Source organism: Apodemus sylvaticus, chromosome 11 (assembly GCF_947179515.1).
Source record: "Apodemus sylvaticus chromosome 11, mApoSyl1.1, whole genome shotgun sequence".
NCBI classification, from domain to species: Eukaryota; Metazoa; Chordata; class Mammalia; order Rodentia; family Muridae; genus Apodemus; species Apodemus sylvaticus.
The window spans coordinates 44,929,684-44,948,454 of NC_067482.1; the positions used below are offsets into that span (position 1 = coordinate 44,929,684).

Below are 18,771 nucleotides of genomic sequence, written 5' to 3' on the forward strand. Positions count from 1 at the left end.
CAGGCATGGAGATGCACACCTTTAATCCCAGTACTCAGAAGGCTGAGGCAGGTGGACCTTTGTGAGGTTGAGACCAGCCTGGTCTACATACCAAAGTTCCATGACAGTCAGAGCTACATAATAGACCCGTCTCAAAACAACAGTGACATCAAAACAGGTTTAAACTATGAAGTCTAAGAGAACAAAATTTCTCTTTTTAAAATTAAATTCTTTGCCATGAATAGTGATTATTTACAGAAGAAAGCTAGAGGGAAAGGATGTTTAGTAGCGATTCACAGTCCCTGAAGCAAGGTTTAGGGGCATGCCCAGAGTTACTGTCAGTGTCTTCAGCTCAAAGAACGGATTCACTGATTGTCAGTACCTAAAAGGAATTATTTGAACCACACTTCAAAGGCATTGATTGTCTTCACCTTGGTTACAGCTGTCTCTCACATTGTAAGTTACCAGTGTATGGAACTGGAGTGAATCTTTAAACTATGACAGAAGTGACAGTTTAGCTGAAAACTCTGCTGTGGCCTTTCTTCAATGGTATACTTTGTAAGTTCCTTGCTTTCTGGAATTTTCTTCTCTTTCGATGATGAAAAATGGTGATTGATAGCAGAACAGCCAGGGTGGAGATGAAGCAACAACCAAAGAAGATCAACGGTTTCTTCTGCGTGAGAAAAGAGCAAATGACACACTCTGTGTCGGCTGCAGGCTGGCCACACGCAGGACTGCTCTTCTCAGAGGGGAAGCCACTGCTGCTGATGAGCTTGCTGTAAAACTCTACAGAGGATTTAGCTTTGAAATCAGATGTGAAAAATCCAAATCTAGGCTTAGATTTCTCTTCAGTCAGTTTGAATGCATAATAGCCCTTGATTTTGACCTTGTCAATGAGATACGCTGAAAAAAAGAAACATTGATCACAAATGGATAGTAAAGTATCTTTGAATAAGAATTTAGGGGGTAGGAGGGACCCCCTCAGAGGCAAAGGGGAGGAGGAATGGGATGAAGAACTCTTAGAAGGGGGACCGGGAAGCGGGGCAACATTTGGAATATAAATAAACAATTTTTAAAATTTAGTTTTTGGGGGCTGGAAAGATGTCACAGCAGTTAAGAGCACTGACTGCTCTTCCAGAGGTCCTGAGTTCAATTCCCAGCAACCACATGGTGGCTCACAACCATCTGTAATGGGATCTGATGCCTTCTTCTGGTGTCTGAAGACTGCTACAGTGTGTTCACATAAATAAAATCTCTTAAAATTTTTAGTTTTCATTGAAACTAAGATCATGTAAATAAAAAGTTATGAAGTCATGATTCTTATTGAAGATTTTGTTTTGGAAATAAGGTCTCCTGTAGTCCAGGTTGGCCTCTAACTCCCTATGTCAGCTAAAGTTGACTATTCTGATCTTCCTGTCACTACCTCCAGAGTACTGGCATTATTTGCTTTTGCCACCACGTCTGGCTTGTACGTGCTAGGGATTTGCCGAGGGCTTTGTGCATGCAAAATAAAGACTACCAACTTACTAAGTCCCTAGTCCTTGTTGATTTTAATCCCCACAACACAGTGGTTTTCAACCTTCCTAACTTTGCAGCCTCTTAATACAGTTCCTCATGCTGTGGTGAAATCACTGCCCCCATAGAATTATTTTGTCGTTACTTCATAACTAATTTTACTACTGTTCTGAATCATAATGTAAATATCTGATATACGACCTTGTGAAAAGATCGCTTGTGAAAAGACCCCTTTAGGGGGTCTCAACCCCCAGTTTGAGAACTGCTAACACACCGGGCGGTGGTGGTGCACGCCTGTGATCCCAGCACTCTGGGAGGCAGAGGCAGGAGGATTTCTGAGTTCGAGGCCAGAATAGAGCTCATAGAGTGAGCTCCAGGACAGCCAGGGCTATACAGAGAAACCCTGTCTCGAAAAAAATAACCAAATCAGAGAGAGAGAGAGAGAGAGAGGGAGAGAAAGAGAAAGAGAAAGAGGGTGGGAGGGGAACTGCTACCACAATATTTTCATATACCTATTCTAAGGAAGTAATTCAATCTATTCTAAGGAAGTAATTACAAATTAATTTCTCACTGGGCGGTGGTGGCACACGCCTTTAATCCCAGCACTTGGGAGGCAGAGGCAGGCAGATTTCTGAGTTTGAGGCCAGCATGTTCTACAGAGAAAGTTCTAGGACAGCCAGGAAACCCTGTCTCGGAGGGGGGAAGGGGGGAAGAGTTGAGACGGGTGTGATTACACACGCCTGCAAGTGTAGGAGGAGGCAGTAGAGTAGGAGTTTATGACCAGCCTAGGATATATGGGACCTTGTCTCGAAAGAAAGAGAATCAGTTATGTGGCTGCTTTGAGATTGGTTGCTTAGCACACATAAAGCCCTGAGTTTGAACCCCAGCCCCCAGCCCCACAAAGGAGAAGTGAGTGGGGATGTGTATTGGCAGTATGCATGAAGTCAGTCCTTGGTTAAATTTCCAGCTACACACACACACACACACACACACACAGAGAGAGAGAGAGAGAGAGAGAGAGAGAGAGAGAGAGAGAGAGAGAGAGAACTTATGGGGATGTAGCTTCTTAGTACAGCCAAATGGGACCTGGGTTCAACTCCCCAAATAAACAAGTTGTAGGCAAAGGGTAATAGCCTCAGCTCAACTGTATTAGGAATATTTAGGAAGCTCACTGGAAATAATCCAAAACGGATGGTACTTTTCTTGAGAAATAAAATTTCCCCATGGGGGAAAATGCTTTGCAATTTTTCCATAATGAGATTATGGTACTTTATAAAAGTCCAGATGTGGTGGCCTGGATTTATAACGTCACCACTTGGAAAGCGGAAGCAGGATAGGGGTCAGCTCAGGTTACTACTTAGACTCTATCTTAAAAAAAAAAAACTTTAACGATGAAAGTAAAAATTAAAAAAATTCAGCTAGACATGATGGTACATACGCCTTTAATCTTTAATTCCATCACTCAGAAGACAGAGGCTGGTGGATCTCCGTGAGTTCAAGACCAGCCTGGTCTACATAGCAAGCTTCAAGGCAGGACTACATAGAGAGACATGGTCTCAAACAAACAAAGAAAAAAATTTTTTTAATTCAATAATAAAGGCTTATTTTAAGGAAATTGGATGGACAGGAGTTCAGGACCACACATCTTGAGTCGGTGGTGAGTTTTTTGCCTAGGTTTTCATATATACCTCTCCCACCTCTCTATGCCCCAAACCTTACCTTTCAACGCCTCCTGGACATACTTCTCCAAGTAGTACTTTCGGATCTGATCGTCCTCTAGAGCCAGATCATCGATGCCGTTGGCTGTGATGTAGATATCCTTGTCTCGGTAGTTCCTCCGGATCCACCCAAGGAGCTTCCGCACTCCCCAGGGTGTTACAGCCAGGCGGCTGGGCGAGCTCAGGCGGGTGATGTCCTGCAGGAACTGGACGTCCCTGTCTGCAACTGAGCGGCTGGTATTCAGCTGCTTGTGTATCACGAACCTAGTAGTGAAGTGGTTCAGGGCGTAGAAGTCGATGGTACCCTTGACCAGCCTGCTCTCCTTCACGGTGAAGCGCGGCAGGACTGAGCTAGACAGCCCTCGCTGGTTCTTGGAGGCGATATATTCCTTCATGGCCAACGGGTAGTCGCCAGTCTTGAAGAGTGGATCTGCAAACCAGGCGATCTCAAACTGGAGGAAGCGCTCGGCTGCCTTCCAGTGTGAATCCACATAAGGGTTGGCAGGTTCTGCCCAATCCGAATGTAAGGACAGCGACACAGCCCCATGCTGGACCGGCCTATACTGCCTATCATAGAGGTGCCAGACCTGGGCATGGGCGATCATCAGGTTGTGGGCTGCACGGTAGGTGTCGTTACTCGTGCGGTTGTACATGTCACTCAGCCTGTTAGGTTCATTGATGGTGATCCAGAGCTTCACCAAGTCCCCCAGCTCCTGGAAGCACAACCCTGCGTAGTCCTGGAAGGCCTTGGCCGTGTTCGCGTTCAGCCAACCCCCGCTGCTAAGCAGTGGCATGGGGAGGCCGAGATGGGAGTGGGTCGGGTGGTACAGTGTCACCATGGGGGAGATGCCCAGCTTCAGTCCCTCGCTCACCACACACCTATAGTACCTCAACACTTGTCTATTAACTTTAGACAGATTGCCAGTAGGAACGATAGACGTCCAGTCCAGAGCAAACTGGTAGTGGGTGACTTGCATTTTTGCCAACATTTCAACTCGTTTTTTGATGCTCACATAATCCGTGCATTGGGACGGTCTTGTTTTTAGCCGTACTCCTTCCACTCGGTAGAGCAATCTGTTCCCAGTGACGTTCCACACGTACAGGTGAGGATCGGTAAACTGCGGGGAAGAGACCGTGAACTCCGGCTGTGGAAAGCAAAAGCATCCGGTTAAATCAAGTGTGGCTCATTGCAGATCGGAAGAGCTGAGCCTTACCAAGCCTCTCACTACAAGATAAGTGACAACTTTGCCCTTCCTAACGGTCTCTGTATTCAGGATGTTTTGTTCGTAATAAGGAAGAAAGGACCATGCTTCTAGCCCTTTGATTCTCCAGGGGGACCGGGAAATACCGGGAGGGAACCACACACAGGGAAAGAAGACCAGTTGTTTGAGAAAAGCCCAATAAGCCATTTTCCAGCTCACTTGACCTAAAAATCCAGGTTATATAACATCTCGCGTAACAGTTCAAATACAGCAGCAGGAAGTTGGCTCGGTACCCTCAGTGGAAGGCAATATTGAAGGACAGAGTCTAAGCTCTGTCATAAGCGGTGACACAGCTGGAAGGGGGCTGTAAAGGAGTCAACAGCGCATGCGCTCAGCGGAGGCCGGCTGCCAGACTGACCCTGATAGCCCAGAGTAGTGGCGCACGCCAAAAATCTCAAGAGGCTGAGGCAGGAGGACTGCTAGCTTGAGCCAGCCTGGGCTGTACAGCAGGTAAACAATTATCTCCTAAACAATTAAAAAATAAGGAGGAAGGCCTAAGAACATCACATGTTTGTGCAGTGTCTTTCACGTGTGTCTGTGAGCACAGCACTCGCTCCACGGGAAGACTGTGGAATGTTCTCTCTCTGCAAGGAGCGCCGGCTGTGAGGGAGAAAGAGTGAACTAAGCCTAAATCCTTTAGATTTATCGCCCTTTTGATCTCCCTGGCTTTCCACCTTTTCTTACTTTTCCTCTCTTTTCCTTTTTCTTTCTCCCTCTTTTTGGGGTGGGGGTCGGGGGCAGGTAGCTAGAGCCCAGGCTAGCCCTAAACCCAATAAGTAGCTGAGGGTGACCTGGAACTCCTGCTTCTCTTTTTCCTCTTCCCCAAGCACTAGGGTTACAGGTATATGCCACTACCCCCACCTAATGCCACACTGGGGGTCAAACCCAGACCGCCGGCATGCTAGGCAGCTGCTGTATCAACTAAAGTACAGCCCCAGCCCCACACCTTCCTCTTTGAGTTTGGGCTACACCACCATATGGGGATGGCGCTGTGTCTCTCACTTCTCAGGTGCAGTCTAAGGACTAGAGAGCCACTCTGGGAAGATGGTGTCTCAACTGGAAACCACTGTACAAAGCTAGGGTGGCTTAGATTTAGTTCTAGATAGCCAGGAGTACGCAGTGAAACCCTGTCTCAAAAAACCCAAAATAAGATAAAGTAGAATGAAACAAAAGACTTAAGAAAAACACTTCCAAATTCAAGATTAATTAGAGCAAGGAAAAATTCTGTTCTCATGCTAAAGCACTTTCCCCACCTGTGAGTGAATTTAAATGCACCTGGAAAACTAATAATTAACCTTTGGTAAATATTTTCTCTCTAATTGTTTTCTCATGTGTCATCTTTCATAGTCTAATTACAAAGCCATATTACTGCCCACTTGCCATCTGCCAACCACCAATCTAGAACATTAAACTCAGAAAGCATTGGTCACGTGAGCTTGAAGTTCAGCCTGTGTATAATGAATTACTTGAGCCGTCTTCCCAGCCTAGGCCAGCTTCAGTGTTTTGAAAAGTTCAGAGCATCCTGGCATTGTTGAAAAGATGTTATGAAAGGTCATTTTGCGGTAAAACAAGGCGAGATCAAACAAAACGCACGCGCTTTACAACCCTCCAGAAAACACTAGCTGTAGATGACACATGTGATTATGAGAGAGAGAGAGAGAGAGAGAGAGAGAGAGAGAGAGAGAGAGAGAGAGAGAGAGAGAGAGAGAGAGAGAGAGAGAAGGGGGCCCTTAGCAGGAAGGTAAAGGCATACAATGTGGGGGTAAAAAAGACCAAACTGACACTGAAACACACTGTTTTCTATAATAAAAACCAGAGGATTTTTCGGGCATGTCTTTAATCCCAGCACTTGGGAGGCAGAGGCAAGCAGATTTCCGAGTTCGAGGCCAGCCTGGTCTACAGAGTGAGTTCCAGGACAGCCAGGGCTACACAGAGAAACCCTGTCTCGAAAAGAAAAAAAAACAAAAAACCCACAAACAAATAGTTGCTCAGAGGGGAAGCATTTACTTGGAGGTCTGAGTTCAATCTCTCAAACCCATAAAAGGTAGAGAGAAAGAACTAACTCCACAATTTTCACTCTAACCTCCAAGTGTACAATATGTACCATGTATGTATATGAATATGTATATGATGTATATTATGTATGTGTGTATATATATATATACATATATATATGGTTGGAGACATGGTTCAGCACTATTCACATGGATACTCTCTCTTACACACACACACACATGCACACATCATATATATATATACTTATATATCCATATCTACCTATGTCTATATCTATATCTATATCTATATCTATATCTATATCTATATCTATATCTATATCTGTCCTTAATCCTAGGGCACCCAATGCATTCTTTTGGCCTCTGTAGTCACCAGACAACGGACGGACATATATGCAAGCAAAGCATCTGTGGTGGTTTGAAAGAAAATGGCCTCCGTAGGTTCATAGGAAATGGCCCTATCAGGAGGTGTGGCCTTGTTGGAGGATGTGTGTCTCAGTTTCTTCCTGTTGCCTTTCGTTCCAGATGTAGAACCCTTAGCTACCTCTCTAGCACCATGTCTGTCTGCACGCTGCCATGCTTCCTGCCCCATGATGACAAGTTGTGAACCAGCTCCAACTGAAGACCCAGACTTGCTGTGGCCATGATGTCTCTTCACAGCAGTCGAACAATGCCTAAGATATCCTTATACATGACACTTGTAAAAACATATTGTATACTATCTCCCCTGGTGTGTGGTTAATTTAGAAGTAGCCACTTACCTTAAGAACAGACTCAGTGACTCCCCAGGAGAAGTCACAGGGAAACTGACCCTTCATGTCTGGCGTGGACTCTTTCAAAGGGAAACCGTTGTCTTGTATGATCTGTTTGTAGTAACGAGCTGAGGATTTGGGTTTCCTCTCTTTCTGCTCGCTAGTAAAGTCCACATAAAACAGCCCTCGTCGGGTCGTGTAGGCGTCCTGCCACTCAAAGCCATCCAGGAGAGTCCAGGCCGTATAACCAAACACGCGTATTTCATCAAACTTTATTGCTGCAAAGAGAAAGGGAGGCAGAAATTTTCAGAGGATTAAACATTCTAGTTCAAAGTTACAAAAGTGCCAGGGCACAGCACAGTACAAAAGCAACACTTTTCCTAAATATCAGGCCTTTTATTTATTTATTTATTGATTGATTGATTGATTTGTTTGTTTTTTTCGAGACAGGGTTTCTCTGTGTAGCCCTGGCTGTCCTGGAACTCACTCTGTAGACCAGGCTGGCCTCGAACTCAGAAATCCGCCTGCCTCTGCCTCCCAGAGTGCTGGGATTACAGGCGTGCGCCACCACTGCCCGGCTATCAGGCCTTTTAAAACAAACCAAAAATTGTCGGTTTGGGACCAGCAAAATGCCTGTGTCTGTAAAGGAGTCTTCTAGGAAGCTTTGACAGCTTGGGTCAGAGACCTGTATGGTAGGACAGAACCAAGTCTACACAGCTGTCCTCTGACGTCCTTGTGCGCCCTACACTCAAAATAAATAAATAGTATGCACTCCCTACACTGGTGAGTGATGGTTGTAAGAGCTCATTAAGGGCTGGAGGGATAGCTCAGAGGTTAAGAGCACCGACTGCTCTTCTGAAGGTCCTGGGTTCAAATCCCAGCAACCACATGGTGGCTCACAACCATCCTTAACAAGATCTGATACCCTCTTCTGGAGTGTCTGAAGACAGCTACATGTGTACTTACATGTAATAAATAAATAAATAAATCTTTTTTAAAAAAAGAAAGAGCTCATTAAACACATTCTTCCTGATAAACATTTTTAATCACATTGTTTAGCAGGGTATGCTGGGTGGCATATGCCCTTAATTCCAACACTCGGGAAGCAGAGGTAGGCAGATCTCTGAGCTCAAGTTTGGCTTGGTCAACATAATTGAGTTCCAGGTCACCAAGAGCTACATAGTGTGACCCTGTCTCAGATTTTTAAACAGTGGCACGGGGGAGTGATATCTAGTGAGGCACGGCAATATCAGAGCCTTTGGGCATATCAGTTTTGACTGGTGACCTAGAATTTCTCATTCCGAGTTTGGGCTGGTTCCTGTCTGTGTTAAACTGTCCATTCTGTGAAACTGTCCTTCAGGGACTGAAATACCAGCTCTCGAGACGTCTCAGCAAATGTAGGCAGAAGGCACTGAAGTGGTGTAAGAGGTGGTTGGGCTGAAGGGCAGCAGGCTCCAGGCCAGGTCCTGCTGCGTCTCGGGGCTGGAGCCGCTGGGCAAAGTTCAGAGCCTCAGTTACCTCATTTGCAAAGGAAAATATTGGAAAGGATGTTCTCGAAGGATTTTTTCAGCTTTAAAACTCTGACTGGGAGCCAGGTGTAGTGGTGTGTGACTTTGATCCCAGCATTCTGGAGGCAGAGGCAGGCAGATCTCTGTGAGTTCAAGACCAGCCTGGTCCACAATGAAATTAGCCCTGAATAAATTTTAAATTTTTATTATTTTAATTTTATTTCATGCCTAGGGGTGTTTTGCTTGCATGTTTATCTGTAAGCCACCTCTGTGTCTGTATCCAGGGAGGCCTAAATAGTACTTCAAATTCAGTAGAACTTCAGTTATAGACAAAGGCAAGCTGTCATGTGGGCGGATAAGATTAGGGTTGGAGGTGCTGGGAATTGAATCCAGGACCTCTGTAAGAGCAGACAGTGCTCTTAATTACGGAGCTATCTCCTCACCCCCCCCCCACTTGAACCATTTTTCTTAAAACAAACAAACAAACAAACAAACAATAACAACAAAACCCTTTTATTTCCCTCAGACAAATGTCTCATCTCTGCACTTTGGGGGTCTTCTTATCATTAACATTGTTTTTCTAAAAGGTAGAGAATCCAGGGGCTGGGGAGATGGCTCTGCGGTTAAGAGCACTGACTGCTCTTTCAGAGGTCCTGAGTTCAAATCCCAGCAACCACATGGTGGCTCACAACCATCTGTAATGGGATCTAATGCCCTCTTCTGGCACACAGGTGTACATGCAGATAGAGCACTCATACATAATCTTAAAAAAAAAAAAAAGATGGAAAATCCTTCTCTGAAAAACAAGGTAGAGAAAACCATGACCAAAAAGACAAATGTATCTCAGGAGGTCTGCTTCTGGCCCCTTGGTGGTGTGGGGTTGTGAGGAAGGGTGGAACAGGAAGACTCCTTCTGCCCAAGCAAATGACACCTGACCCAGGAGCCTGTACTGTATATGTCCTATGAGCCAGCCTCCCTTCGTGTTCACGTGGCTGGGTGTGTGTTCTCTTTTTTTTTTCCCTTTTTTTCTTTTTTGGTTTTCGAAACAGGGTTTCTCTGTGTAGCCCTGGCTGTCCTGGAACTCACTCTGTAGACCAGGCTGGCCTCGAACTCAGAAATCCGCCTGCCTCTGCCTCCCAGAGTGCTGGGATTAACCGCCTGGCTGGGTGTGTGTTCTAAGCTGTTCCTTTTTGCAGAGTCAGGTGGGTGGGGAGACTGGGAGAGGGATGTGCTTTTTCTAAAAACTCTTCCTGAAATCTCTTTCCTGTAGGAGCTGGGATTTCTCTCCACATTTAGGACTTATTTATTTAAGTTACATTTTATGTCTCGTGGTGGAGGAAGTGTGTTTGTGTGTGAGGGGTGACTGCTTACATGTGTGTGTGTGTGTGTGTTACCTGTGTAGGGGTGAGAGTATATGTATGGGTGTGTATATATGTGTGGTACATGTGTGTATGTGGTGGATGTGTGTATGTGGTGGATGTGTGTGTGTATAAGTGCATATGTGTGGATGAGTATGTATATGTGGTGTGTGTGTGTGTGGTGTGGGTGTAAGTGCATGTGTGTGGATGAATGTGTATATGTGGGGTGTGTGTTTGTGTGATGCCTTGTGTATAGGTGCCTGTGTATAGGTGGTGCCCTGTGTGGGTGATCATATGTAAGTGGTGAGTGTGTGTGTGTGTGTGTAGTGCCTCTGTGTGGTAGGTGCATACCTCAGCGCACGCGTGAGGCCAGCTTACTGACGTCACTTCACTTCTCTCTTTCCACCATGTGAGTCCCAGGATTGAACTCAGGGGTCTGGCTTGTGACAAGTGCCTTTTCTGGTCGAGCCATCTCACCAGTCCTGTGTCCCTTTGTTTTATGTGGGTGCCTGTGGTGTGTGTGTGTGTGTGTGTGTGTGTGAAACTCAGGTCCTCTCGCTTGCATAGCAAGTGCTTTGTCCACTGACTCCTCTCCCCGGCCCCCATCCTTAGGAATTCTCAAGGGAGCTGCACAGGGGAGAAAGATCCAGAGGAACCAGTCAGGTAGAATGGAGCTTGACTCTGATGGGGACACACTTGAGCTGCTTATGGCCCCGTGGTTTCCGTCAGCCTGTAGGGGTCACCTTAGGGAGTAGTGAATGGGGTCGCCTTAGGGAGAGCAGAAGCCTCTCAGCCTTGCCTTAGACCTTTCATTATTCAATTATGTCGAGATGAAAGAATCACATGATTTCAATAAATCACTCTTGATGGAAAACTTTAAACATATCTCCACGGGGACTATGTTCGTTCGCTATAAAGGATGAAATGGCCGGGTGTGGGGTAAATGCCTGTAATCCTAGCATTTGGAAGTAGCTCAAAGCTAATCTAGGTTATCTGGAACCCTCTCCCTCACAAATGCATCCTCAACAGTGAACAATACAAAACCCCCACAACAATAATCACACATGCTAGGTAGCTTTATCTTAAACAAACAAATGACAAACCCTGAAGGGAGGGGGTGGTCAGAGAAACGCTTCCGTACTTACCAAAGCTTACAGCTCTTCCCGAGGGCCTGAGTTTGGTCCCTAGCACAACTGCCTGTTACTCCAGCTCTGGGTTACCGGATGTACTATTGTGTCCTTCGAGAGCGCTCACACACAGGAGGCACACACTCACACAAGCAAGCATATATACACACATTTTTTTAAAAAAAAAATTGAGCCAAAGCCTAACCAACCTTGAAGAACCTGATTGAGGAAATTCTTCATCATGTAGATGGCCGTAGTGTCCTCTGTCTTTATATAACTATCTGTGAACCAGCCATTCTCCGAAATCAAGATTCGAGGGTTGTCATATTCTAGTTTAATCCAGTTCAGCACCTGTCTTAAGTTGAGTGATACATTTTGTCCCATTTTCACCACGGTGTTCGAGGGCCTGAAGTTGTTGGGCCCGAAGGAAAAGGCGAAGAAGTCAGCCGTGCCCCTCACCTCCTCCTTCTCTGCCTCAGAGAACTCGGGGACCACGGGGCTCATCTTCATAAACTCTGGGTAGTCACCGTCCCCGTGGATGGGGTTGGCGAACCATCCAAGCACAGACGACATGGAGTGCTGGCAGTTGATCACGTCCTCCACGCTTTCTGTTCGGTTCGGTTCTATCCAGTGGGACCCCAAGGTGATGGAGAGCCAGCCCTTCTGATGAGGGCGGAAGTTTTTGTCGTAGTTATGCCACACTTTCGAATGCGCCTGGTGGGAGAGAAAATGTCATCCGTCTTTACTCTGCTACGTGCTGAGGTTGTAACATGGTTAGTAAATCCTAGACAATTCAAAAACACTTTGTATTACATTTACTTATTTATTTATTTATTTATTTATTTATTTATTTATTTATTTATGTGTGTGTGTATTTGCATGCACATGCCAAGGCAAACTCCAGGTCAGAGTTGATTTTCTCCTTCTACCGTGTGGTTCCTAGAAGAAGAAACTGAAAGCTGGGCGGTGATGGCACAGCCTTTAATCCCAGCACTCTGGAAGGCAGAGGCAGGCGGATTTCTGAGTTCGAGGCCAGCCTGGTCTACAGAGTGAGTTCCAGGACAGCCAGGGCTTACACAGAGAAACCCTGTCTCGGAAAAAAAAAAGCGCATTTCCCCACTGAGCCATTTCGATGTCCCCGACACCCTTTTTTCCCCCCCCAAGAGTTCTGGAGATTAAATTCAAGTCCTTGTGTTTGTGGGGCAAGCACATTGCAGACTGAGATATCTCCTCAGCCCCTCCCTTTGGTCCCGAAGTAGAAGTCCAAGACTGCTTAGGCTTGTTTGTAAATTTGAAGTTTGTAAATGGCTAACAGTTCCTGGATCGGGTGTTGGCTGCGTGGTTTGTAAATGGCTAACAGTCCTTGGATCCTGTGTTGTGTTGGTAGGAGTCCTTAACACTGTAAAAGACTTTCAAACAATGCCTGACCTGGGTTGGGCTTTACCTCAGCCTCAGCTGCTATCGTTGAAATTAATTCACATCTCCTGGTGTGTTTGTTTACTGAGCACTTAATGTCTGGCTCATCCTGGCCCCAAAAGGCTGCAACACCAGCTCAGTACCTGGCTCTTGGGTAGGTCTTTATTGGGAAGAATGAGGTGTTTGAAAGAGAAACATGGGAAATGCTAAGAAAACAAACTATGAACTAATACCTAAAAACCTGAAGTGTGGTCCGGTGAGCCATGGACTAAAGGAGAAAGGACGGAAAGAGACTCAGTGCAGGTTCTAGACAGGGACTGCTCCCAGCTGCTTCTATATTCTGGCCTCCCATGGGGTTGCCCTTCATACGCATCACGGCCACAGCGCTTCTCCACAGGATTTGACTTGCTGCTTCTGAGACAGGGTCTCATATAGCCGAGGTTGGCTGAAACTTGATATATAGTGGAGGTTAGGACCTCAAACTTCTGATCCTCTGGCCTCTACCTTCAGAGTCCTAGGATCACCTTGGTTTGTGGAGTTCTGGGGATTGATCCGAGGGCTTTCTGTTCACTGGTGTTTTGCCTGCCTGTATGTCTGTGTGAGGATGTCAGATTCCCCTGGAACTGCAGTTACAGACAGGTGTGAACAGCCATGTGGGTGCTGGGGATTGAAACTGGGTCCTTTGGAAGAGCAGCCAGTGCTTGTAAGTACCGAGCTACCTCTCCAGTCACATCCTAGGGAAGATTTCTAGAGGAAGACATTTTTAGATATTACCTCAGCATCTCACTCAACAGCCCCACCCCTTTCTCTCTCTCTTTCCATTGCAGGATCCTGGAACAATTTAGGACCAAAATGTCCAAATCATCCCAAGATTTCCTGTCTTTTGAGACAAGGACTCTCAGTGTACCCCAGGCTAGCCTCCGAACCACAGTCCTATTCCAACCTCCCAAGTCCTGGAGTTACAGGTGTGGACTGTCATATGCAACTTCAGGGACTGATCTAATTTTTATATTACTTACTTACTTAATGTGAGACAGAGTTTTACTATGTAGCTTTGGCTGTCCCAGAACTCACTATGTAGACTGTGCTGGCCTCAAATTCATAGAGATCTGCCTGTTTCTGTGGCTGCCGGGATTAATGGCATGTGACACCAAGCCCAAGGATCTTACTGCCGCTTTCTTTTCAGTGAAGTGCTCTAGCCTCCGGGCGGAGGTTTAGTTTCTGCTAGGAGCCAGCAGAGACCAGAGCAGGCTGCCTTAACCGGTCTCAGCCACAATCTCTCTGAGGTCATCCATGCTTCCCCCTTTTGTTTCCTTAAAACTATCTACCACCTCTGGCTCTTTCAACTTCTTTGGCCTCTTCTTCTGCAGAGATCCCTGACTCCTGAGCTGGGGGAGGGCGTGTGTTATAAAGTCATCCCATTCTGGACCCTGCACTCCAAAGTCTGCCACTCTCTACCTTGTCGAGTTGTGTGTCTGTGGTAGTTACCATGAACTCACAGAGACTCACCTGCACACAGAGGAGAAGGAGTGGAGGCTAAAGTCCCATCCCTAGTGGAGAAGCAATTTGTAAATAACAAATGCCGGGAGGGGGACACTCTTCTGCGGAGTGACACTGGCTATGCCACGCTCACTGCTGGGCAGGCGCCATGAGTCAACCCTTGGTTTTTGGACTACATGCTTTTTAGTGGACTGTTTTGTTTTGTTTCTGATTTTTTTTTCCCCAGACAGGATTTCTCTGTATTGCCCAGGCTGTCCTGGAACTCACTCTGTAAACCAGGCTGGCCTCGAACTCAGAAATCCGGCCTGCCTCTGCCTCCCAAGTGCTGGGATTAAAGGCGTGTGCCACCACTGCCTGGCTTGTTTCTGTTTTTTTTTTTTAAGAGATAAAAAGGACATTAATGGAGACACCTCCCCTCTCAGATGGGGAAGGAATATTAAAATATGCTGTGTGAAATTATCGAAGAATAAAAGAAAGGAAGCCCTTTCTTCCTGAGCTATTCCGAGGCTGGAAGCTTTGAGGACTGCTCTCTTTACAGCTGTGGATGTGTCCCACCAGGGGACATTCTCGCCCGCCCGTCTTACTGTAGTCACTCAGCTCCTTGACAAACCTAGTGCTTTTTATCCTTAGACAGCACAGCGGTCAGTGACTCCCTTCAGGGTTGTGCACAGCAGACTGGAAACTAAAGAGCACCTCACAAGCGCGGGATCTGAGTCATAAGCTAGCCACCTCATTCACAGGATCGCCAGAAGCGCTACAGGGAGAGTGTGACCGAACGAAGATCAGGGCGTGATCCGCCCTGAACAGGAATTAACTGGTGGCCTGTCAGCCCAGCACTTGGAAGCTAGAGGCAGGAGGATCAGAAGTCCTAGGTTAGCCTGGTTACGCAAAGTAAGGAACCTATTCAATGAACGGTTTCTTCTGATCTCACATGTGCAATGTAGTGTACACACACCCCTCGCCCAATAAATGAGAGAATGAATTAATAGATATATAAATAAATGGTTTTAGAAAACTAACAGAAATTAACCAGCCAGATAGAAAGGTGAATGTCTTCAATTGACTCAGTGATCATAAGAAAGATGCCTTCAGGGCTGGAGAGATGGCTCAGCTGGTAAGAGCACTGACTGCTCTTCCAAAGGTCATGAGTTCAAATCCCAGCATCCACATGGTGGCTCAGAACCATCCGTAAAGAGATCTGACACCCTCTTCTGGCGTCTGAAGACAGCTACAGTGTGTACTTACATATAATAATAAAATAAATATTAAAAAAAAGAGTTAAATCTATTTTTAAAAAAAAGAAAGATGCCTTCAGTTGTGATAAAACTTTGGTCAGGTCAGCATTAAAACGGGAACCAGGACAGCTTAGAAGGCAACAGGTTTGCACTTTTGCAACCCATTTGCACTGGATTTCTAGATACTCAAAGCGCACAAGGTGACCTTCGTGCTTCCCGGGTCTCTGGCTCGGTTGCTGCTGTTTGCATAGGCTATCGAGGTATCTCAGGTTATCTTTGCTCTGGACTAAAGAAGGCAAAGATGCTTCTCAATAGAGAACGTGGGGGAAGCTCTCTCGGTACAGCACTTACGGTTATGATTTGACTCTGTGGCCAAATAACTGGGAAAAAGTAATGCTCTGGGATGGTTGATTTGACCCGAATCTTGAAGATGTGTGGATGGATGATACTCAATCTGCTGGGACAGTGTGGAGGGACCCTGCCGCCTTGCATAACCGCCTATGGTTTTCCAAGGTTACTTTCTATCTTGTCCAAAACCTTTGGAATGCTTAATTAAAGGGCGTGTCAACCTTTGTTCTTTAGACTCAGTAGCTTGACAGGGATTTTTCAATCAGCTCTTGGGACTCAGCACCCTTGAGGGACAGTAGGAGTCCCAACATCTCATCCTTATTCAGGCCCCTCCGGTGTCCAACAGGCTGATTGCTTTGTGTCCCTCAGAAGTCCAGACTGATACATTTGAAGGGTGATAGGAAGCAAGTAAGATAATTAAAGCAGGGATGAAGAAGTCAGGGGTCAGGATGACACAGAGAGACACGGGTGCAAAGGTTGGCTTGAAGGCAGGTGATGGCACTCGAGAGCATCAAGGGACCACTGGCCATTTGAAAAGTTAATTTTCTACCTGTTGGAGATGTCTGTGGCGGGGATGGGAGGGAAGAGGTGGGGGATGGATGGGTATGATCAAGATATTTTGTTTGTAGGCATGAAACTGAAGAAATAAATAAAAGACATTCAATTTCCCAGGGACAGGTGTGAAATTGTTGCAAGCCTTTAAGCACTTGGGAGGGAGAGACTGGTGGATCTCTGTGAGTTCAAGGCCAGCCTGGTCTATGTAGAGAGTTCCAGGTGATCCAGGGCTACATAGTGTGACCCTGCCTCAATATAATAGTAATAATAATAATAATAGCAACAACAATAATAATAATAGAAAGTTGATTTTTCGAAATCTGACAAATTGTAGTCACAAACATATTGGTCAAAATATCATGTAATTTGTAAGTATGTCGGTTGTTGAAAGTATTGATTAGCCGGGCAGTGGTGGCGCACGCCTGTAATCCCAGTACTCTGGGAGGCAGAGGCAGGCGAATTTCTGAGTTTGAGGCTAGCCTGGTCTACAGAGTGAGTTCCAGGACAGCCAGGGCTACACAGAGAAACCCTGTCTCGAAAAAACCAAATCCAAAAACCCAAAAACAACAACAACAAAAAACAAAAAACAAAACAAAACAAAAACAACCACTATTGATTGATGGGCTGGGAAGATGGCTCAGTGGTTAAGAGCATTGGCTGCTCCTCCAGAGGTTCTGAGTTCAATTCCCAGCAACCACATGGGATCTGATGCCCTCTTCTTGTATATCTGAAGACAGCTACAGTATACTCATGTATATAAAATAAATATATCTTAAAAAAACCTATTGATTGAATAGAAAACAAAATAAAACACTTATATTTTACTTTAAAATATTATAGTCATCATGTCTGGTATAGTCACCATACACACACCTGTAATCTCAGCTCTCTGCAGGCTTGAGGCAGGAGGATGAATGTAAGTTTGAGGCCAGTTTGGACTACCCAATGAGTTCTGGCTTAGCCTGCTATGTATTGAGACCCTAGTCCAAGGAACCAAAGAATAAGCAAGCAAGCAAAAGTCTCCATAACATAACAAAATGTTTTTATATTTCCGCATTCCCATCTACCCTGCGGACGCCGGTTGAAACATTTTCCATGGTTGTAGTTTTGATAATTGTCTTAATACTGATTTGATGACATGTGACTTCCTTGGTCAGCACTGTATTTTAATAGAAATCAGCTTGTTTTGCTTTGTTTTTGTTTTGTTTTGTTTTGATTTGTTTTTTTAAACCTGTCATAGGTAAGGCTGTAGTAACTGGCTTTGGACAGGTAGCTTTTAATTTATTTGAATTCTTTTCTGTCAGTAACAGGAACAAATTGACTATTTTTAATTTTAAAAAGTTACATGTAGCCAGGCAGTGGTGGTACACACCTTTAGTTCCAACACTCACAAGGCAGGAGCAGGTGGGTCTCTGAGTTTGAGGCCAACCTGGTCTATAGAGCAGATTCCAGAAAAGAGAAGACAAGAGAAGAGAAGAGAAGAAAAAAAAAAGAATTGTTTCAAATATTTCCAAATCACTTGCCACACATTTTGCCGGTTGGTGTGAGCACCCTTTGACCACCTGCTGCCAAACCTTGACAGCTCTGTTTGCAGAGAAATTATCCTTGTCTCTCACTTACATCCTCCTGCTGGGGAAATGACCCTGGTTTTGAACAAAAGAGATCTGGGCTCTGCTTTTTTTTTTTTTCCTGCTATTACTGAGACTTATGACCTTGACCAATGACTTCTCTCTTAGAGTCCTTGATTGCTTCTCTCAGGATAGTGAGCTGGAACTAAACACCCCGAGAACTGCTTCGAAGCAGACCGAGGGCTGTACGTGGCCCACAGTTGGTTGAAGGCTTTTCCTAGAGTGCGAGGAACCCTTGATTCAACACCAGTGTGCTGGCACATCCAGAATCCCAAGAACTCTCAGGAGCGGGAGGAGGAGGAGTCTGCAGGATCTGAAACTTAATATCAACCTTGACTAAAGAGTGAGTTCCAGGCAGGGCTGTGATGAATGAGACTCTGTGTCCAAACAAACAAACCAGCTAAGAACAAGTTGGAAATAATTCCCAAGCTCCTGTATGCTGTAATTACAAGTGCGGCACGATGGCCGTACCCAGCTATTACGTCATCCTGGGAGGAAGACTAGACCACTTTTCCTATTTTGTGTTTATGGAATTCAGAACTCTCTAGAAAGCTCATAGAGGACCTGTCAGCAAGTCTTCCCACCGCAAATTTGAAAGCCACGTGTGTTTGTCCCAGTGCCTAGCACAACATGTGCTGATGAGGAAATCCCTGTGCCTCTTTCTTAGAACCAGTAACGTGGACACTGGACCTTTTCCTTAGTGGTGGCAGAGGCAACGTGAATCCCTCAGGGCACTCTGCATTGACTCTTCCCCGGAAGGTGATGATCTTTACACTGTCATCAATGTCAGGCATGCTGGGTAGGAATGTGGTGCCTGCACAGTGCTTAGGACCGTACCATCCCAAACAAGGAAAA

General features: G+C 45.6%; 1 protein-coding gene across 1 annotated transcript in view; it reads right to left on the reverse strand.

The window, feature by feature from the left end:
* Positions 1 to 158: 158 nt before the first annotated feature.
* Klb (klotho beta) overlaps positions 159 to 18,771 on the reverse strand; it is a 34,245-nt gene continuing 15,632 nt past the window's right edge. Inside the window, exons 2-5 of the mRNA XM_052199457.1 lie at positions 11,444 to 11,948; positions 7,251 to 7,519; positions 3,214 to 4,357; positions 159 to 882 (exon numbers count right to left, since the gene is read on the reverse strand). Coding sequence (XP_052055417.1) covers positions 494 to 882; positions 3,214 to 4,357; positions 7,251 to 7,519; positions 11,444 to 11,948 — 2,307 coding nt within the window. The 3' untranslated portion in view covers positions 159 to 493. The remainder of the gene's footprint in view (positions 883 to 3,213; positions 4,358 to 7,250; positions 7,520 to 11,443; positions 11,949 to 18,771) is intronic.